Source organism: Saccoglossus kowalevskii, chromosome 4 (assembly GCF_978046115.1).
Source record: "Saccoglossus kowalevskii chromosome 4, keSacKowa6.1, whole genome shotgun sequence".
NCBI classification, from domain to species: Eukaryota; Metazoa; Hemichordata; class Enteropneusta; family Harrimaniidae; genus Saccoglossus; species Saccoglossus kowalevskii.
This window is the reverse complement of record NC_140644.1, coordinates 24,003,016-24,027,282: the sequence shown is the minus strand read 5'-3', so window position 1 is coordinate 24,027,282 and position 24,267 is coordinate 24,003,016. Positions and strand designations below refer to the sequence as shown.

The following is a 24,267-nucleotide window of genomic DNA, read 5'->3' as shown; positions in this document are numbered from 1 at the left end:
GGTTACATAACCTATGAGCAAATCATAACTGTATTAGGAAATACATATATTTGTTGCATAAAGTAATTTGGTATATTATCTCAGTAAATGATTTGTTCGGGAAGGTTTTATATATAAATCTTTTCATTTAAAGTACAGATGACACATTTTTGTTAATGATGTTCAGATGACTCCAGTAAGAATATCGTACTTCTTTGGACGATGGTCGACAATATTTGGTTACGTTCTTTCACTGTTTCTTGATTTCTGGTGGATGTTTATGTGACATTGACCTTGATTTCATTGTTATGGTAATTAGTGATTATAGTGTCTTCTGTGTTGAACTTGGTACTATCGCAAGAGACTGGTTCAATTGGAATGACATTGCCAACTCTAACCTATTTAGACTTATTTAGACTTATTTGCGTATAGAGTACACTTGAATCAGCGGTTGTTGTCCTTGTTGTGTAAGATGTGCTCTTTTTTTCTGTTTTTCCAGCTTCACGACAAAAAAACGCCCTGATGAAAGCTCTTCTATACCTGGCACTCATGGCATTGTATATTATAGGGTTGATGACTGAGTTGATATAGGAAAGAACTCGTGAGTATTGAATCCAGGCTCCAAATATTTCTACAGGGATTGCCCCTGTACCGGCTGGGTCCGGGTCAAAGAGCGGGGATATAGATGCAAATTCAAACGGAAAGAGTAGTATGAAGAACAGTATGCTTGTGACGAACAACATACGTACGACTTGGTTACGAGCGGTTAAACTGCTTTTAGACCGAGCCGACTCACCAATTTTATTCTCACGTAAAATCTTGATGCATATGATGGCGTTGAGAATAACTACTATCACCAGTGACAGACAAAACGGTATAACGTTGATACCGACAGCTAAGTACGCCAGGTCACCGTTGGTGGTGTAACATGTCTCGACGACCTCGGGAAAACTGTCGTAGCCCGGCGGCCAGATAAAATGCATGACATGTCTTTCAGAGTTACCAACCATTGAGGGAATTGCAAACACGATGGCAGTTAACCAGGTGATCGCAATCAATATTAAAGTTCTTTTCTTACTGCTCATCATCTGTGCTCTGAATGGAAACGTGATTGCGACAAACCTCTCCACAGTGTACAACACAACCGTGAATAGTGATACGAAGTAAGCGATGTCCATGATTCCATAAAATACAATACAACCAATTTCACCATGAATACTTTGATCAATCGCAACCGCCGACGTCTCGTAACGCAGTAACTTATCCGAAACAGCAAACGATATGTAGAGTATGTCTGCTATACACAAGTTAACTAAGTAATAGTTTGTAATAGTTCTCATATACGGTACACGCGCAATCACGAACAAGAAAGCACTGTTGAGAACGATACCTAGTGCAAGTGCAATCGGCATTACTATTGTTATAATAATCTCTTGCTCTCTTGTATACAAATAAAAAGGAGCGTCGCTTTCAGAAACATTGATGTAGAAAATATCATTGGCTACCGCCGTCATTACGTCTAAAGATGTGTTGCCGTGTTTGCCTGACATGTTGAAAATAAGGTCACTTCAGTGAACGACGAATATTTGGTATGCAATGGACTCCAATAAAGCTAAAAGGAAAAAGAAATATTTCGTTAAGAATCACATATATGATATTAACAAATAAAAATCTTACACATAATTGATCATGTTCATCAGAATAACTTGTTGCATGAACATTTGAGTCGTATTTACAGCTGACAAGTGTGGGTGGTATCACCTCATGACTGTGCCAAGCTACAAGTGCTTATTGTATTACCTTTTATTTTGACCGATTGTGCAAACAGGGGAAATTGAAACTCAAATAAATATAAAATAATATACCAGTAAAAGCTTGTATTGCGTGACAGTCGAAAATACCGCAAACGATAGTACGTCGTTGTAGATTAACAGTACACTGCATCTTTGTTGATGGTTTCGATATAAACTTAAGTATATGTTAGTCTATTGCCAAATGTAATTAAGAGCACAACGAATGTCGTATAGATGGGCAAGAAAGCGTACGTTATTATTAACCAGTACGTGAATACTGCCAAACATTCACCCATTCAAGACACGAACCAATGTAACTTTATATACATTCTGATTATTAAGTAAAATAAAGTGCACACATAATCAAATGGGGATAAATGGAGATATGAATCCCCGCACCGTGTGGGATCTTGTCGTCCAGTTTAGGGCTAATCTGCACTGGCTCGGAAGGTTGTAAATGATTAGCTAGTTTGAATTTGCATAACAATACTGACAATGAACGTGCATTCAACGCCACAAGTTTTTTTGTTTTTTTAGCCAATCAGAATTCATCTTCCGAGCCAGTGCAGATCAGCCGCCAGTTTACAGTTTCTTGATACTGAAAGCGATTTACATGATTTGCCAATTTGAGCGATTAACAACTCGTGGGGATTTTATTAAGAAAACAAACAGCATGTGAAATGAAAATTCTAAATAGATAGTAGTTTTTTTGTATTACGTCAGTAAATTGACACTCTTTACAATACGGCTTTCAATTATACATTACGTTTATTATTGATACTCTTTACAATACGTTTTTTAATTTGACAGTAATACATTTCCTAATTACGAGCAGCAATGACGCAACTCGTCATCAGACAATTAAATCCTGTCAGATCGCAACACTCTCATTTTGAGATACGTGACCGGATGAGAATTCGATTGAGACAAGACAAAACAAGACTTAATACAAATGAAAGTACGAAAGAAACTGCATGCTACCAGTAAACAACCACTTCCCCGTAGCTACGTTCGAATTATATATAATTACATGTCATTGTAATCCCCAGTGGGAGCACATTATTCAGTGAAGATTATGAAGAACATTTCAAAAGCTGCAAATTTGTTCAATTGTACGGAAAAGCGACAGTGTGCGCAGTTCTTGGCGCAGTCGGAGATGAGACGAGACAATTCTTCTACGTGCCCTGTCACCAAAACGAGGCGAGTGTCGGAAAAAATCACTTCCAGAACACCGACAAAAGTTGTGAAGAATCGGATGTCGGGTAAGTCCAGTACATCGTATCCCAGCATGTATAATCAGTTTTAGTTAAACGATAATTGAGACATGCGAAGGATTTTAAAATTTTACGAAAAAGGCATGAAAGCGATGAAAATTCTATCACGCCGTTTTTTCTTTTCACTGAGGTAACATATTTCTGTGTTCGAAAGCGTCAGATTGACTCAAAACGTTATTATAACGAAGACAAATGGCCAACTTAATAGCGTTATTAACTGGTGCATTCATATCGTTAATAATCACATTATGACGTTTGCAAATAACAGCATAACTACGTTTTACAATATTATACAAATAACTTTTTTGAAAATAAAACTTTTCAAACAATAAACATTTTTCAAAAATGTTATTATATTGCATTATTGCTATTGCATTGTATAAGTATTATACATGCATCTTTACTGAATACGTCGTATTGCCAAGAACGCTCGAATTGTTTTGAATTTCATAATTGAGTACCGTTTTCCAAAACGTTTATAGTGGCATTAAATAGCAAACAATAGAATCCATTTAATGTGATCCATTTGAGTGAATTATCGATATTATAATAATACATCTTTGTATATGATAACATAATATATATGTCGAAAATCTAGTGGTATACTTCCCGGGGTAGGTTATTTCTTTATTGAACACGGAATGAACAATCATATCTAAATGAAAATTAAAATATTTAAGTTTCAAAACTGCTGCAGATGCAATACAGAATACGACAATGCGATAGTGCACAAAGTGTTGGCAAATCACACCATATGGTTATTGTGAGATAAAAGAGAATACCAATACACTTCCCGAGTTGTGATACAATATACATGCCACAAAATAAATAGCATTATTATTTACCATATATATAACACACGGTTTAGGAACAAAACGTAAAAAACAAACAAAATAACAAAACATACTGTCAGCATGGTTAATTAATTTCAAGTTACATAACTATATTATGGTAGGCAGCATTGCTCTGCCAATCGTACCGCGAACACGTGCCTCAGTAAAGAAAATTGCAATATAGGTCGGATCGTACCATTCGCGGAAAACTCTTGCGACTCGGTCTACTACGGTTATGGCAACTACCGCCACCCTACGATACTATACAATGTCATGGCAGTGAGTAAATACTGTACTACCTATTATATTGACAGATATTGTTATCGTTTTATTTTCCTTACATTGGTCATTTTGCAATAAAAAAAAACATTTGTAACGTTCAGCACATAAAATGAATATGAGTTTTTTTTTTACCGAACAAAGCCTAAAATATGCCATCGTTAAACTGTGTCTATACAGTGCTATATAATTTGGAATAAAGTAGTATATCTATCTATTGTTGCCGCGCGTCAGGCTGCTGACAAACGTAGAATGAAATATGCCTAGCATGGAAAATAAAACCCAGTTTGAAAGGAGTATATTGACTAACACATTTCAGCATTAAACGATCAGTCGGTACCATATGTGCTCGGTCAACATTTGTCACTGTTAAAAACATACTAATGTAGACCTATCACGCACAGGGCTTTACTGAATCCATTCAATAACGAATACAGAATTGTTTTAGAAAACAAATCATACCAAGGAATATATACAAATATTCCGAGTTTTTATTCTTTGAATTATAAATATAAGTATTTGATTATCATTATTATGTATTTTTTTGTAGATCATTTAATATTTCAGATTACGCTGATCACGTCATCACGTTTACGCTATCAGGAGGTAATCTCCGATGTGCAAGTGATGACAAGCAACCTCATCGTCAAATGAGTTCCACTGTCCCTCGTTTAAAACGAAACGGGTTGGCAGTTTCACTAAAAAAAAAATTAAAAAAAATATTTAAATAATATCAGAACAAAAGCAATGGACTTGTGAACTGTACATGAATTGTGATTGCAATTGTGACTTAAGCTTAACAATTTTGGTCATTCACATATCGTCGATTGAAAACTGGACCGTCATGCAAATCGCAAATATTGAAAGCTTGTATGCACACGATTCTAAAAAAACAATTAGCAGAATTTCTCGCGGTTTATTATATTCGTTACGATGTATTTCAAATCTATATACAGTGATAACCTGTGGAATACCACAATACATTACGAAATTATTGTTTTGCTCGCATGCACATCAGTTGAAGTTCTAACCCACTAATTTATTTCCTGACTTTCATACTGCCTTCTGTTTGGAGCTCTTTGGCAAATTAGCCATTTGATTATTGACTAACTAGACGAAGAATCTATGAAAGGACAACCATGTTATTTTTAATTTAATTTCACTCACGATTGAAAAATGATTAGAAAATAAAAGACCAATTGAAACAACAATTTACTTTAATTAAATCTTTTTCGAGTCGTCAGTCAAAAAGCCTGTGCAAGCAAACAACGTGTATATGAAAATAACGAATCCGCCCGTTCGACTACGTGTCATGGTTCCCCCTGACGTACGACATTTTAGGGAGCTAGTATTACTTGCGCCAAACTCTAATGATATCCATAATATGGGTTTGATCGTAGTTTAAATAAAAAATAGTTTTTAACAACCGGTAGGGCGATGCTATAGCCATAATAGCTGTATGGCACATGCGAAATTATTGGCTTCGAAATAAATACAAGACTTCATTACAAACGAAATATGCAGTCTGAAATTATGCTTGATGTTACAGACACCAATAACAACGTGAATGTATTACAGAAAGAAAACAGTAAAGCATATACTCCGATAATTTATGAATAATGGACGATTCAATACTGTAAATGAGGGAATGGCAGGAAAGGGCGGCATCTGATTTTGATGGAACGTCATTCGCATGTAGGCAATCGTCGAAGCAACAAAGACCCTTATACAAATAGACCAAAATCAACGACTAAATTTACAGAATAATTCCACACAAAACATAGAAACATAAAATATAGTACAGGCCAATTCAACTGATAATCAATTTGGCGCCACTAGATTTATGCGTGATTTTATTGCGTTCTTGTTCAATTTCAAACTGCGTGTGCATACAAAGTGATTTCGATTTATTGAAATGCATTATGAAACTGGTCACTGGTGAACGTCATTGAAAATATTATGCTTAACTTTAAGCAATAGTACTAGACATGCCCATGCATTCTTCAAGATTTTTTTTAAACTTGCTATAATCAGAAAAGACAAAAAATACATGTGGTTACTTCGAACAGATTGCTAGACTATCATCAAATTTTTTCTCAGCTTGTAACAATAGAATTAACCATATTGATTATCGGAAAGCATTTTTGGCACAGTTTCACTGAATACATGACTTTTCATTGCGCATGAAACTTTATGCAAAAAAGACAATTATTTAAACCAATCGTGTCGTGCAACTAACCCTGTTTCAATAGTTTTCTAAATGTGTTTCATCTGTTTTGTTACGTGCGCATTGTTCCCGTTGATGTTGTAAACATACTCTTAACGTTCAAACAATGTAAATATTATATACTGCTGATGTATTGAAATGCGTGTATAACAACATAGTGCTAGTAAACTATTTCCCAGTATGTTGTAACCAAAGAATACACACAAGTAATTTGCATGGCACATTCACTGCAAATTGTATCAATTTTCGCCGGACTTTATACCACATTTTTACAGCATATAGTTTCTGCTACCTGACGTGAACATGCGCTACGCAACGCTCATTACATTAGTCAAATATTAAATACACGTTCAAAGTTACGCAAATACAAACGGGGATTGTGAAAGTTATCACTTCACCTCAGCACAATACAATACACTGAGTATTGTGTATTGCCTGACCGATTTGGAGCTGATCACTTAAAGCGCGGTGGTCGTCGCGCAGTGCGTGTTCGAATTTCATGTAAATAAACAATGCATTTTACATGCGTTGTATACGTCGCTATGAGTCCCATATCGAACAGGACGCGACGCGACGACTGCCGCCCTTTAATCTATTTGGAAATATTCAACGGCGCCATGTATACTTTTGTTGTCTAGGACAACCAACTTCACTGAGACTATACAGTGAAAATCCAAACCTCCATCAACGAAACATTGTTTAAAGTTTCACAAAGGACAGTTTGTGTAATCATACCAGGCGTTATTTGGAATTCACACGTATAACTGCAGAGTATGCAATCTCTGGAGGTAAAACCCCTAGTTATAGATAGTGAATACGACAATCCAGCAATACAACGTGCTATAGTATATACCAAGATAAACTAACCTGCTCTTGCCCGTGATAAGCTGTCGAATACAGATTCTATAAAGAAAAGACTACATTCTACATATTTTACACTGTGACCAGGTTACTTATATCGCGTGTCAACCACACTAGATCATAATTATTCGAAGCATGACCCTAAATAAGTAATCAATATATTATATAATTATTCTGTATTCCGTATTCCCATTGCACATACACACTCGCATAGTTGGATAACTAACCCGAATTATGATTCCTCAGAGACGCATTTCAGTGACCATATGAATGATATAAACCAATTCCCAATATTATTTTTTATGAGAGACATTCTGAATTTATGATTAATACAATGATTAATAAAATACCCGATGGAGTGAAATAGAACTTCTTTACGTTAGAAATTAATTTACGTTAGAGAAGATTGCAAACAATGCCGCAAACTAGTAGCATGATTACACAACAACAATAATGACATTTTTTTCGAAATGTCAGCACGTTTATGTGATTGTGTTATTGACAATCGATAAGTTTTCATGGAGATAATTACAAATATTAGAAAGGATTGTTCACACGGAGAAGGGAATCAACAGCCTTGAAATTTTAAACAATCGTTGAGACTCCAACCGATTCACAGACCATAAGATTCAATAATCACCATAACTTGTCGTGATAGGGTCACCCAAGAAATTCAATGTTGTTTAAGCTAGACACATGTAGATAGACATTAATATACGATATTACGATGGTCATAATAACAGTACAACAACACGTGGTTTCGCATAGTTTCTTATTTATTGGAGCTACAAATTACAATATTATATCTCTTTATATTGACGTTATCGTTACTAAGGCAACAACAGTCAAAGAACCGAATACAAGCCTGGAATCCCCAGCTGAATCAAATCATCTTGTAGGAATTCCTTGATTGTTTCCGCGAAGATGTTCTGATCCATTAACGTACGCAAGACATAAAGGACCTGGACATGACATGTAAATAACAACTTTCATCCACCCTATCATTGGACGCCGTTGTCCCAAACTTAGAAAAAACTCAAGGTAGAGTAGTATTTGCGTACTTGTTTTCATCTTCCGATGGCGACTAAATGGCTACGAAAAGACCCAATAAACTATATATTTTTAAAATCCCCAGGGGAAAGCTTTTTGAAAATGTATGCGTGACAAGCTCATATATAAAATATTACTTTTTTCTGAAAAGAAATATATTGCGCAATTATTGCTGCATGTTTTCCAGTAGTTTGGTTGTCTGTTAAATTGAATCCGTCTTTAAAAACGTAACGTGATGTATTCCAAGATTCAGTTTTAGTCACATTGAAAAATAATCTATGAATTAGTTTGCCTGGATTTAAGTTGCTCTCAATGTCATCTTCAAGCTGTGCATATTTTTGGCGTTAATCCGACGACACTAAAATCATACTAAAAATAATGCTTTCGCTACCTTAATTCAATATATACCCATGAGTTATTTTTCAGGCTAGGGGTCAATTGTACAACGCTCATATTGACATACTTTTGGTACCAATTTCCACTTATTATTGAATATGCTGAGAAATTTGCTATAACAATCAAATGCTAGATTTAATACGTTTTTTTATAATATATCAAGAGCTACCCTGGCTTTTTAATCGTGATTTAGAAAGCAGGATATTTGATTTAGATATACATATGATGATTGGTCTGTCTGTAGTCAACACGTGCCACTATAAATATCCTTACAGTAAATCATCCATAGGTTATCAATATCTCTTGTTTATTATATCGATAATGGAATTAGTTCCAGCTGTCTTATCAAGAATGATCAGTGGTGTGAATGCATTTACATTTAAGACTTCCCTTTCATTTTATGGTTTTTCAATTGCGCTGCGTGTATGCATATTACGGCTTTATGAATGGTCCAACTAAAACGAATTTCTACCGATATTGCAACTCCTTTTAAAATGTCACATTTGAAGTCTTCTCCGTGAGTTGAAATAAATAGATTGAGTGTCGGAAAGTACAACATAATAAGTAACTAAGGGAATAGTTGCTGACATTAGACATGCAAATATGCAACCTCAATAGAGCCGTTAAAAGACTCACTGACACACTGATACTTTCGAAAGGAAATGTCTTCTCTTGCAATACCGTTATATGAGGCTTTCAAAATACTTTCATTGTTGGTTTGTTTCCTTTCAGTGAGCACATGTCTACGCATATAATATAATGTATCAGCAGGAGAATATCTTACAATGCGTCCACTGTACCGTGATTAAGTTTCAGTCTGTGCATGATGTTTTATATCACAGTCGAAGAGTTACACATATCAGTGATGTTTTTATTCTAAATATAATCGCTCTTAGAGAAACACGCTTTGGTGATACACGCTTTGGTGATTGTTGTTGACTGTGCTTCCATGCGTTCAATGTACGGATACACAATATGAGATCGGTAGAGAGGCCGAATTATTTGTCATACCGATCACTGAATAAGAATTAATAGGCCCAAATTAAGTTGAGTAAATAATTTGTTTTATTCAAGTTGACACATTAATTCACCGAATGTTTAGTTTGCATGGACTGAAAATATTTTTACCAATACTATTTCTCCCACGTCTCGTCGATAAACATATAATCGATATATTTACTTTTATTACCCTACATACTGATTCAATGTATACATTTTTGTGTTTCCAGGTGGCAGATAACATACGTGTACATCTGTTAAATTACACCATGCAAACAACCCTTACAAAAGTCAAAGCTCAAATATCACATTATTGACTTATGTATGTTTAGTATTGAGCTACAAAGGAATATCTAGGAACTTCAAACTTGAAAACATGTTCCTCAGAACACGAAATATCCTGCGACTCGCAAAACTTTGTTACATTTCGAGGTCAAAGTTCAAGATTACGGTATGAATTTTCGTACACGCGTTTTTCAGATTACTATAAATGAGGAAATAATTAAGTCAACCGCTAACAAAATTCGGCCAAATTCGTCGTTTTTGTGTGGAAAAATCCCTTGCATACAAACACCTTATTACATGAAGGACAAATAACACTTTCCCGGTGTATTTGAAACTGAAAATGTCATCTAACTGTAAGGCCGTCGCTGATTGGCTGCTGAATGCCAATTTTTTGGTTTCAAGTATACATTTGGTCCCAAATTAACATAGATTGTTATATTGTTATAATCCAAGCAACAATACCCAACTATAATCCAGACAAACACACTCAGGGTAAGACGTTTGTTCCCATGCAATCTTTTCAATGACACAGTTAGTGAATATTCGCGACGAGAGTTAGGGCATCGCTTTATGTTCACTCTACGCCACTCTCAGCGACAATCGACTGGTGATGCAGGTATCGTTCAAAGCATTGCGTCACAGACACAATTGTCGTGTCCAAGTCCTTTGTTATTATTGTTTAATTTCCCGTCTAAATCGCTGATTACCTATTGCAATATCATTACAATGACTTGCTTAAGTGTGACAAAGAACGGATACTTTTAGTATGTAGAAGCCACTAGTTCATGCCTTTGCCTAAAACAGTTACTTCCACATCAACAAACCAACACACAGTATTGAAATACATGTATTCACACCACTTATGGTCATGTCTACTATTGTTTTAAGAGCTAATTTATTACTGTGACATCTATTGAATTTATGCTAATTGAAACCGGTCACCACTGTATATATACGGAGTGTAAACAACTGATATTTTATTACTTTCAGACAACAGAGCGTAATTTGCAAACCAAAATCCTGAATATCCTGAAAACCACCATTCTATACATTCTCGGGAACCTATAGTGTGTTTTTTTTTCTACATCAGGCATTTCGTCGACTCATAAAGACTCATATACCGCCAACTATAGCACTTTATGATAAATAAAGTGTACGAATGTTTCAAACGTTACCAGGAATAGAATTTATGTTTGAATGATGTTTATTCGTACGTGTGGTTGTTGCTGACGAGAAGCAAAATATCATGGCATCAACGGAGGTAAAAATGGTTCAGTCAAAGTGTATTTTAATCTGCCGTATATGTGAAAGCTTTTAATGGCAAGAGATGGAATACGTGCGTCGATTTTAATGAAAAACACTCATCGTTATAGGAATAAGTATGTGAAGATGATAACAATTTACAGAATGGATTTTGAGTAAATGTTTGCGTTGCAATGTCACAATGAAACACATTCTGATGTTTACTATAAGGGTATGTCTTACTAGTGTGAAACAGTTGTAGTCATTACATTTAAGATGAAAATATTGTTATGAGATGCTGGCAAAATTTTAGTAAATCCATAAATGTTGGAATATGTAGTAATTAGCCAAACAATTCGAGCAATACTAACAACAGCGCATTACTTCATTGTTAGGGGCTTTGAACGAATTGCCACTGATTTAATGACTTAATATTGCCGTATACCGTTCACAGTGTCTAATTTAAACATCAGGGGATTTATCAACGATTTAATCAGAATCCAAATCCTATTAATATGAGGGTCGTATACAATCGACACGCATACGTAATAATACGGTTCTGCTGATTGATTCCTATATATTTATGTTTGCAATATTCCTTTTTTCACGTTAAAGAGTGCATGTAGAGTGTGTAAATACGATTATTGTCGCATACGACTTGTTTACCACTTCCGTGTCACTGAGAATGTTCTAGAAACGTACTGTGTCTGGGTAGAACATTCTAGATTTTTAGGAACTGGTTGAATAGGTAATAGAACACTGTAGAAGACAATAGAAGGTAATGGAACATTCTAGAAATTTGTAGTAAGTTCCAGACTCATTATGTATGCTGATGTAATGGTCTATTTATAGACAGTGGGGGTATATATAGGGGAGTTGTTCAGCACTGAGTTCAGATCGGAGATCTCGTTGAATTGTATTGGAGTTTAAGTATCTAGTTATTGGAGTAGTGGAGTTTTACCGCGTTATTGTACTGGATGTTTGCAGAGTATAATAATACCAGTACCAGTTGAAACCTCATCTGTTGGCTCCGTGTTCGTGTTTTATCATCGCCGCCAGGGAAGTCTTTCTGTTACTGTTGCCATTTTGGTATTTGAACCATCACACCTGTACTATACCAATTACGGTAATATTACGTTGCGTGTGACAATTATACAAAATGACAATTCGTCGCGGTCAGGTGCGATGCATCTATAATCATCAAACACAAAATCAACTATTTGATTGTAGAATTTTCCACTCTGTTAATTAACTTAAAAGACAGTTATAATACTTAAAAATAACCATGTTGTACGTCATGTATATGACCTTCTATGTTAATGAATCTGTGCACTTCACCCAAGAATGCCCATGGTAGTCAGAAAGTGTAGTGCGTTTGCATTTTTTTTAAAAATAAAACACCACCTACTACCTTCTGAGTATTATACCAGGAGCTCGCAAATTACATGGCCGTTCCACAATGTTTCTCAAATCAACTATATGTTTAAAACTCAAATTGAAAAAAGGTTGAATCCACAAAAAAACAAACGAACTGTGTTGCTCGAGGTGTATATACATATTTCGCCCATCGGTCTGACCATGTGTATATTTATATGTCGCAAGCTTGTTAATTTGTGCTCTTGGTAACGTTTTACAGATATCTTTCTTGAATTAGGAGTTAACAGTGGCTATGTTGATATTTATATATTTCGTCTTCACTAATGAATCACCATTAAATAAATCTGTTTTTAATAAAACAATGTGTCAGTGTCATTTTCATAGATAACCAGTTTGAATGAATAGACTTAAAACTTAGAACCAGAATTTAACATGAAGATGATATATTCAATATGGCATTAATGTAAACAAATGCATCCATGACGAAGAAACTATAGAAGTAACAATCAGTGATGTATTAATGAGTTATTGTGGTATTCCGCTTGTCGTAGCAACGCTCGTAAGTCGAACTGTACAGCTTTACCGTCTCTAGGTTCGCTACTCAACACATTTAAAACAGGGACGAACCCAGTATATTTCAAAGCACAAATAATGACAAACAAATCTATAACATTTATTTATTTGCCACACCTCGATAGTCGCATGTTGTCCAGCATCAATTGAACAGATGACCGTTGCTGACGGCAACGATATATGTCTCAGCACATGTACAATATACAATATGTAGTCACTGCACGTACGGCGGTTTTAGTGATTGATGCATTACAATGAAATCATTAAGTATTTTACTGTATCGAGTAGTCAGACAAGCCAATATATTGGTGCAGAAAAGTGAATCACAGAACTACTGTGTGCGACCATTCAAACTGACAGCAGGAAGAAAGATTTGGTTTCATTGCCGAAGCAATATGGTTTCACCATGTAAATAGCATTCTTCAACGAATATTTCCATAGAGCCTTCACGATATAAAGCATTATTTTAACCTCGGTGTTTTTTGAGCTTTGTAAATTAATACCCAATCCCACATAAATCAATATGTGAAGGATATACATATATACTTGGGGAAAACTCGAACATTTTTTGAAATCAGTAATTAGCATGCATGTACATTTTGGGATTACGTGAGGTTAATTTCAATAACACAATCATTTTTTTCATTAGCGGTCGGTATCCTAATGAATTTCATTGTGCATTGATGGGCATCGTATCGTAATATTATAATGTAGCCGTAGAGTGGAAAACCATCCCAGAAGGCCAATCGTTGTACGGTTAAAGTGTAACTCATGATGACATAGTAATAAGATCCTTAAGATAAGGAAGCGATTGCCAGGCCATACAATGCAAATCTGAATGTCTCCTGAGTTTGACAAATATAATCAAAAAGTCAGAACGCTTAAGCATCACAGTCATCTCATGGCGCGTTTGGATTTTGTGTAAACAGAACATGTATTTTACACACATGGGACCCATGTCAAACACGACACAATGTCTGTATCGCAGCGTTAGAAACTTACGTAAGAAACTTAGTGCATAAGTATATAATGTTTCTGATTATTTCAAATGACCATGTGTCAACATAGTGAAGCAATTGTTATTATCGGTTGAGTCAATTGTACACAACTGTTCCTGAACACGAACTGTACAGTATAAACCATGCGGCCCAGTTGTTTACAGTAATATCAGAAGATAACCGCGAGTCTATTGTAACATAACCTGGCTTAGAAAGTGAGCAACAGATGAACAACTGTCATTATTCTATACATATGTATAATGAGATTTAACTAGGGATCGAACTATCTTCACCCTGAACTACAATTTGGCTACATACATTAACTTAGGCTCGTACGTACCTGTGGCAAGCTAATTGTAAACCCCCTCAAATGATTCAGCAATGAAAAAGACAAACTTGATTGAATTTTGTAACGATCAGTATCTGGGGTAAAACTAGCACTTCTATCTATCGAACCCGTAACTGTACGGTCTCCGCGTGGAGGATGAAGATAAGTGTAGAGGTACTTTATACACCTATTCAACATTGTATATAACTGACTGAATATGATAGAGAAGACAAGAACAACGTTTTGTTCACCAGCCGTATATCGACCTTGAGTTTATTAGTGATAAATCGAATGATATATATGTGTAGTTTGTTGACGTATTAGAGATATATGATGTTCGATGAAAAAGCACAAGCGACATAAAAATATGGATGTGAACATTGTATAACGAAATGTAAACTTTGAACGAAAATACGAAGTAATTAAAAGTGATTAGTCCTCGCTATACCAATTAAAACTGTTTTCAATCATGCATATATGGGATAATCCAGAAAAAAAGATTTGTATGCAGAGATGCCAAACATTTCTGTAGTTGTCAATCGTCTTAGTGTCTGTACAAATACTCTGTAGACGTCTGTGATGTTAGTAACTCTAATACTGTATTCTATGTCTCGTTGCTTACCAACATCTATAGCTATATACGATAACCTATAAAATATTTGCAAACCAACAAGATATTAATGGGTTTGTTTTTATATGTAAAATAACATACTTATAACCATAAATTGTTTCAAACAATTTCAATACCACAAAATAAATGACTGAAAACAACTGACAAAATAACTCACAAAAACAACATATATGTACAGCGCACTAGAAAACCACCGTGGTATATTATAAAGTGATTCAGGTGTTTTGAAAAGAGTTAGCACATCCTGCTCCACATGTTTCAAATTAGACCAAAGGGATTAGTAGCAACAGGATCAGGTGTTATTTATCAACTCTTCGAATTACATGGTTTTGGAGCAACATTTTGCACACAGTTGTGAATATGTCTATAATTTTTTGTTAACTTTGAACCAAATGGACAATTTCTCAATGATCAATATTTTTACAGCTTATATTGTGAAAAAAGGTTACTTAAATTGGCTTTGGCGTTCAAGGTACAGCGTTGAGACTGTATTTAGTATGTGTATGACAATGTAAATCGTAACTTATTTGTTTCTATTTCATGAAACTGATTTCCGTACCGAACATTATCAACAATCCTAAATGATTTAGTCCTGTTGCAATAGTATATCAAATTGAAGGTCAATTTTGTCTTTCTACGAGACCTTCCTTATTTTTTATCGTCATTCACATACAAACATTCAGGCGTGTACTACACGTTTCTCGATTAATTCAATACTTACCTGCCCATCTCCAACGACTCGGTAATCCCGGATTATATGTAGAAACACAGACTGATTCAGTGTTTGATAAGTACAATGCGATTTTCAAGATTATCACAGTCCTTCAACAATACATATTAAATAAGAATTACTCTTCTGTTCAGATCAGTGTGACCAATCTATGGATTAGTAATAACAAGTGACCAGTCCATATGCATCACCACAATACTATATATAGTGAAGATCACTACATACAAGTTATTAATATATATGAAGTGTGACGCAATTTTTAAATTCCTCCAATGACGTCGGGAGGTTAGATTGGGATAGAAAGTATGTGGTCCTATTCCCCCAAGGCATTGGACACATATGATCGACGCTTGTAATCAACGTATCTTCCTCAAGTACCACAGTGCCTATACAATTACGTGCATTTATATGAATATGTGACTGGAACTAATCCTTGTTATCGCTCCACATAATACACTTTAAAAGTTGTTCGTGGTACTTGAGATGATGTCTAAGCATCGATCATTCATCTTCGAGTTATATCCAAGCAATCGCACATACGTCGCAACAGTTTGCGCAATTGTGAAAAACTGCGTGTAAACAGTGATCGGCTATCCGATCGAACACATTATCAATTCTGACTGCTATGTGCACTATGTCTCCATCAACTTTGATGGACTATACCACATAAACATGTTTTCAATAAGTCAGTAAGCATGTGGATATAGGTGTCTACGACGTCCGAAATGAAGAAGGTGACATTTCACAAAACATTACTTCTTGTGATTACCTTTTTAATTTCATCATTTTCCTATTATCTATAATTAACAATCATCTTCAAATAGGGGAATTGTTTGACAATAATATTCAAAATATGATGTAACTATGCCACTATCAAAATTGTGAACAAATCTCTGTCCAATCATAGTGCAACTCACATACCCTATACTTGTTGTCGACTCGCTGCCACTGGTATCAACTTATTTGTTTCATACAGTTGTCTTTTGTGTCTTCATTTTTCCGTGGCGCGTTTCGAAATTATTGAAAACTAGAAGTACAGAATATCGTCTTGTAATTCATATGTGGTCATATCATTCGAAAATTGACATGGTTGTGAAACAGTCAGTACCCAAAAGCGTTGTGTGTTCTTTATAGAAGTAACCCGTAACCAAGCGTTTTTATATTTGTTTTGTGCATAGTGGTGCGTTATAGCATACGATGAGCGTGACTGCTTACAATGGTGAGATACATTTCCTGAGTTGTGAGTTGCGCTCGTAATTTCGAATTGCCGTTTCAAATCACGGAATGACGGTACAATACAATACAGTACAGTATTCCGAATAATATTGGTTTGTTATATCCATACATTTGAACTATTTATTGTGTGTTTATTATTGTGCTGTGTGTGGCAATAGACAACATACATTCGAATAAAGAGGACAAAAGAGAATTTTGATAATTGGCATTTGTTATACAGTGGAAATAAACAATATACGGAATGGCAGGAATTACACTACTTCTACGATGGCTGAACTGACGGTTCATTGAATTTTTTGACAATTTGTTCAGTACAAAGATATCGTGCACTGTGTGTAATTTGTACTTTAGAACAGAAAATGTGTCGACCCCAGAAATTCGTGAAACACGTGGTCGCTACCGGATCGAACGTACGCTATGTTTGATGCCCCCGTCCGTGTTAAATTATTGCAATTTGATATCGAAATTTTCCTTTACGAGTTCATTTGTAAACGAATATTAACTTAATCGTCTAGTTGACTTCATTAGGATGAAAGATCGGTATTATTTGTATTAACTGAGTGGTATAATAATCCGTAATTTGAGAAAGTATCTCTGACATCTTATAAGACTGATTGTCGGTATTAATAAATCTTTGCCAGGCGCGAAGAACACAAACCGAATCTAGTGTACAGGCTAGCATTCGAAGGGCGCAATGTGGATAGAATGTGTCGCCCACTTTGCACTAAATTATGCGGTGGTTGACAATACCAAACATAATTTGTAGGGTTGAATAATTGGTACTACAAAATAATTGTTTAAGCAATACAATAGGAGGAACACAACCGTTCATATTAAAGTCCGGGGAATGCTATACCAGTATACTGCATCATCAAAACACAATCGTGAATTTGAAAAAATAAAACACCGATATATTACAATGTGGTTTAGGTTACGTGGTCGTCTCCAGTCCAACCAGCCAGACGTTTTCAAATATGAGAGATGACAGTGTACTTTCTATCGAATTCTGTTTTGTTTCATCAATAAACAATACTAAAGTAGACTTTAATGCGGGTTTAACACTATAAAACAAATACCAATTATGTATTATTAAGGGCTGTTATTTTACTATAGATGAAGTTACACTGTTATATAATACATTTACTTGATATAGTAATATAGTTGAAATAATCCCGTGTAATTAGTGTATCGGTGACATAAATATGCTCTTCTAAATAGAATATTGATGTTGTTTAATATACCGGATCAAATATTAAAATGAAACTCATACTCGGAGGTGCTCAGTCAAATGAAACATAGATCGATACGTTTTCATACGATATGCACGAAAGTTGTCATAAAACCGCCCTGAAAAGCGGTTCGCCGCACCGTCAATATATTTGCCTTATTTTCTAAACAAACACGTAATCTCTCTTTAGTATGTTTACTCGATCACGTATACATTTGGCTGTGCAAGCACAGAATAACTAATTTGCATCTAAGTGTTTACTCTGCTGGTACCCGCATGACTTGGCAAACACCATAACATAAAACAAACTAAAACTCTCCACAATTTGCCATTAAACAAAAAGAAAAAAATGAGAGTCATGGATACTTTTGAGGTACAGAATCAACCGATTCAACTGTTTACAATGTACCTCGATATTAACTAGAATATGGGCCACAAGGGCGGTTATATTTGACGAAGAATGTTAAGAGTAATGCTTTGTATGTCGATAGATATTGAATTCTTAGGCGAGTCGTCTCTATGAACTAAAGGGTTTCTCACAAATTCTTGCACATGGTATTGTATGTGAGCTTCCATGCAGTCGCATATGCAAATGATACGTTTATTATCGTTAACCAAACCATGTAATTCATGTAAAACAATCACAATCGAGTATAAAACGAGCTGTGAAGCAGACGACAAACGTCCGCTCTGCCTGGCGGTATTTCGCCTCTAGAGGGCCAGTCAATGACGTCATCGGTGAACACTGATAATTGAACCCATTCATTCGAGTACGTCAATAAAAGTGTTACTATGAAAGACCTTGTTAACTGACAATTTAAAAGTTGAAACATGGTGAGGTGTTGTGTGTATGAATGTCATAACGATTCATGTTTCTCGAAATAACCAATGAAGAATCATGTTTTGGTTGCGAGAAATCGGAAGAAAACGTACAGCGTTCTAGCTATAGTAAACGATGAGTAAATAAATATTGTACGAGTTAAAACTAAATTAGAAATACGCTATGAATTTACATTTATTGTTACATTAATATGAATACACATAAAACAGGCGCCAATATATTTCATCATCAACATATACTATGCCTTTCCGCTACTTTGTTAAACTTTGCTTTATAAGTTACGACTGTCACGGCACGGACACGGACAAGTGATCCTGTCGCCATCGCCTGGTAACTGAGACAACAAGAGTGTATTTGCCATACAGCTTCTATTGACTTACAGTATTTCTTTTTCAGATCAGGATACATGTCAACACACTCAGAATGTGCAATTATGACGCCATTTTTGCGGAATGACAACAGTATTACACACAATTACCACCGAGCACGTGGAAGATGCCAAGCTAACATGAAGTTTCTTATGAGAGTTAGAGCACAATGTCAAAGAAAATTTATTTGACGTCACAATAATTGGAGTGGTAATTCTGTCTTCAAATTAAGTTTACTACGCATTGCATTGTTGAATAGAAAAAAAACCAGAACAATTTGTATTCCATTTGAATACATTACAATATACCTTGATTAACAATATGTACTACACCAATTAAATAGCGGAAATTAATTCACAGTGAGTTTAAAACAAATATTTACTTGTGTGGATTACCGACAATTCAACTATTTTGCCTGGAAATAATTATCATCGATTTTATCGAGCTCTAATACTAACAGTCACAACCAATTATATTGATTCAAATTAAAAACACAGTAATAGTTGGATCATTGTCGTTCATTGCTTCATTTCCAGTTCGTTCGTTACATTGTGTGCAATGGAAATGAAGAAATACTATTTTAAAAGGTTTCAGGCTAATCAAAATTGAAATATTTTGCACGGCATCAAAATATTCAAATGGGGTATTTATGCAATCATGGCTACGAATTTTGGGCTACGTGATTTTTAATTGGGCGAAGCTGAGAGCCGAACTTATTGAATATGACGAAGTATGCAGGCTATCATGATTAATCGTGATAGAACTCAACGTGGACTAATGGAGTTCACACGTACTTCATTAAGAATTAATGACTTTATTTACCACGATAATTGGGAATAGTGATTATTCATATCAGGTGCACAATCTCGAGAGGGTTATAAACTCGGTCAGTCGTGTAATGGTTACCGCACGGTTAATCATTGTCTGCGATATCTTATTGCATTCTATAATTTATTTCGCTAATAAAGTCAATACTAGAATCAAGTCGATCGTTCTCATTATCAATGTTAATAATATTTAATCATTTCTCAATAATGCTTAAGATAGTCGCTGTTTTTTTAATTTTTAGAAAATTAAATAAATTAATTGAATATTTTTCACTGGTTTTTAATAAACCAATTAATACAAACAAAGATTAATGTTTAGAAATGACAGCATCCTATATGATATATTTAAATTCATAGCTTTACGACCGGAAACGAACTACAGGGATAAAATATGCTGCTAGATTCGTACTAATACGTCTGATAAGCATGCTGTGAGAACCGTGTGCATTTCACCCACACGCAGTATTTTCAATAGATGTTGAGCTCGTTAAAATTAGTGACACTCCGACGTATTCGCTAATTACAAACTGGCTTCGATAAATCTCAAACTAGTAGATGTTAACGACCTGAGATAACTATTATGCGATCATTCTTGGGTTAGGACACTCAATTTTTAATTTGTACAGAAGGCCTTATGCAAATTTATACAAATGATGCGACGTGAGAAAATCTGTAAATGTCTTGCTGCACTTTAGTTGAGCTGTAATGAGTTGTCAATACAATTGTCGTATTGCAAAATACAAGATACTGAAAATTAGTAATCACAATTTGATAATTTGATATGATTTAAAAAAGCCTCAAAACTTTATATGACCACACATGCGCTGATCTTGGTCATCTGATAAGAAACTTAAATTCATACATAACAACTGTGCAAAATATATTATGGTGGGTTTCAAACTTAGAATACATATCATGAAGCGATGAGGTTTCACTTATGCAATGATTCTACAAATATCCTAATAATCCTAAGACAAGTGACAATGCTCCCGTTCGTATTCTTTGCATTTCAAAAGTGATGGATGAGACCTTACCTCAAAGCTTACTAAGTATTATTACCAACCACTTATGTATCAAGACCCTGGCAAGCGTATCCAATCTCCGAGTTTGTCTACCATTAGTCTGAATGAATAAAATAAGAAAACTACTGAAAGTGTTTGCGGAGATCGATCCAATGGTGTCAAGTAACTTACAGTCTGTTTCGACCCCTTGATGTTACCATAGATACATTTACGTCGACGTAGTTTTGATAAATCTTTCATGAAAGCTATTCTTTGCACACGATGGTACAGCAGCTAGTGTGAATAAATTGATTTACATGTGAGTGTATGTAAACTCAACTGATCATACCGTTAATGTATAATAATCAATTGGCATCCAAAATGTTAAAAAATCTTAGATATACGCAAAATTACTAGGAAGGGTTTGATGATCTAAATTGAACATATGTAGATGAGGACAAAAATAAAACCCAAACTCAAGTCTGACTGTATTTATAATGTTGGCAACCAATGATAGTAATACATATTAAACTATAAATAGTCTCAGTGAATTCAATTGTCAATAATAAGCAAGACATTCTTGAATATCAATGACATATCACTGATCATAGAAGCTTCACAAGGAGCCGATACAGCAATTTGGTTTCTGTTTGGATATATTATTTGAATACGCAAGTATCTCGAATAAATATGAATCGTTGGGAATATATTAATTCAGTAACCCGACCATGACTTTTGAGCCAGCGCAATACAACTCTGTGATTGCATATTATAAAAAAAACACGTTTTTAATATTTTAATATACATTCTACACGTCAAAAAATCATTGTCAATAACATAGCCCCTGTTTGTATTTGGGTGACTACAGATTTGAGGAGAAACTATGTCTAGTCTTGTTTACAGTGAGCGCATCTATCATTATTATCTAATGAACTTATCATCCACATTTTTTCTAGTACGAAATGTTTTTGAAGAAAATTGTACAAAATGAAATGAGCACTTTTCTAGACATTTAGGAATACGGTACTCAAAACAGTTCTCATGCACAGGACATGGTGAAGATGCTGGAGAACGGTGGTTAGGTTGCAAGAGGGTTGGGTAGATTACGGAGTACGTTGTACCACAGTATTGAGACTTCATCATAATTGTATCTAATAATAATATAATAATAATATTTAGTAACTCAAAATGTTCATACATAACAAATACGGATACCAGCATTACCGTGAGTGTGTATAGTATTTGTATTTATATGGTATCGTTAGTGCCTGTCACGGGCAACTGTGCATGGTGTAATTATTCGCATCCACTTATAGTTTCAATGTGATTTATATACATAACTATGGATGAAGGGAAACATTCTAATCACTAAAAGTACTATCGGAAAACTGAAATTGCGTATCGTCAATTGAACAACTAAACAATGAAATGTTTAATTGTGATATTCCACAGAATACCACAACAAAAGGTCACTATGGAAAATATACGATATTACAATGCCTTTATTTAGTATCTCGTGGTGTCAAATACAGTGACGTAATTGTAGGGTCGTAAAACACAAACGAGTACGTGAGATTATTCCTTGACGCATGATAATGTACCAGAAGGTGATACAATTGTAGTCGACATTTTTGCATTATTTTTACAGACACGAAGGAAGGAGAACGCCTTTGTCAAACTGGTTGGGAAATATAAGAATGACATTTGTGTTTTTGTTAGTGTAACCATGTTAAAACTGTTTTACACGACAGTGTACTTGTGGCGTTGTACTTTACTGTACTGTACTGTACTGTACTGTACTGCACTGTATTGTTCATCGTAACGCTTATGGATATTTTACAGGCAAACGGTGTTTTACGGTCAGACGAATTGAGTTTAATATGTACTACATTCATGTCGATATTTGTGTAATAAATCTATAAACTCACAAAAATCTGGTTTTTGATTTGCATCTGTTTCTCATGAATTCTTTATTTGATTAACTTAATATATTGCGTGTGTAATGTAGTACACAATTTAATTGGTCAACTGGTTTGGTAACCATGTTGAATTTAAAACGATTATGGTGATTTCTTGTAGCATTATTGGGATATCGGTTACCTATTCAACGAATAACAGCTTGATTGCCCATGACTTTCCCCGCTCGAAATACGGCAAACACACATAATCAGAACCATTGAAGATATTTCTCTGATATTTAGTTTTCTACATCTATACCAGAAGCTCTTAAAATATAGGAAGCTCAGTGTGATTGCTCACGTAGTTTGGCTGTCATCTTAGATTTCCCAGGGAGTAGTTTTTACTGATGCTACATTCAATTCTGACAAAAATATGTCACAATGTGAGACAGTTGCTCGATTTTATGTGGCTTCAGAAATATATCATTATGAGTCAAAATTAAATGGGTTGTTTCAGAAAGAAGAGTGACAGGCAAAATGACACATTTTTTCATCGGCGTAGTACTCGTTTCTTGTTACATTTCATGGATAATGAAACGTGTAACATATTCATGTTCCCAGGAAAGTATGTGTGTGGTGTCATTCAGACAAACATCTCTACAAAGTTTTTAACGCCTGACTTGTGAAGAAAAAAAATGCAGAATGTTAAAAGATAAACAAGTTTATTTACAGCAATACATACACCTAACTCTTATACCTGGTATGCAACTACTGAAGACCGTTGCAATATCCCCCAGACACTTTCTTAGACACTCCAGTGACCGTTATAGACGCAATAAATTTACCTACCCTCCCACGTGACAGTTAATCAAATCAACAAACGCGGTATGCCTTTGATGTGTGGCCACGAGGGACGAAGGGTTGTTCGACTATTCCATTGCTTTGTAGGTACAAAAATCATTGCTGTGTAACATTTGTAAGAAATCGAATACGAACATAAAACTGGGAATGAA

General features: G+C 35.0%; 1 protein-coding gene across 1 annotated transcript; it reads right to left on the bottom strand.

The window, feature by feature from the left end:
• Nucleotides 1–377: 377 nt before the first annotated feature.
• LOC102808511 (neuromedin-U receptor 2-like) lies at nucleotides 378–1,529 on the bottom strand. Its single transcript, XM_006812404.2, has one exon. It carries the CDS (start codon nucleotides 1,527–1,529, stop codon nucleotides 378–380), a length of 1,152 nt encoding a protein of 383 aa, XP_006812467.2.
• Between the last annotated feature and the right edge of the window lie 22,738 nt (nucleotides 1,530–24,267).

What these genes read in the sequence shown, in the direction of transcription:
- LOC102808511 (XM_006812404.2), bottom strand. Translation starts at nt 1,529, where the DNA reads ATGTCAGGCAAACACGGCAACACATCTTTAGACGTAATGACGGCGGTA.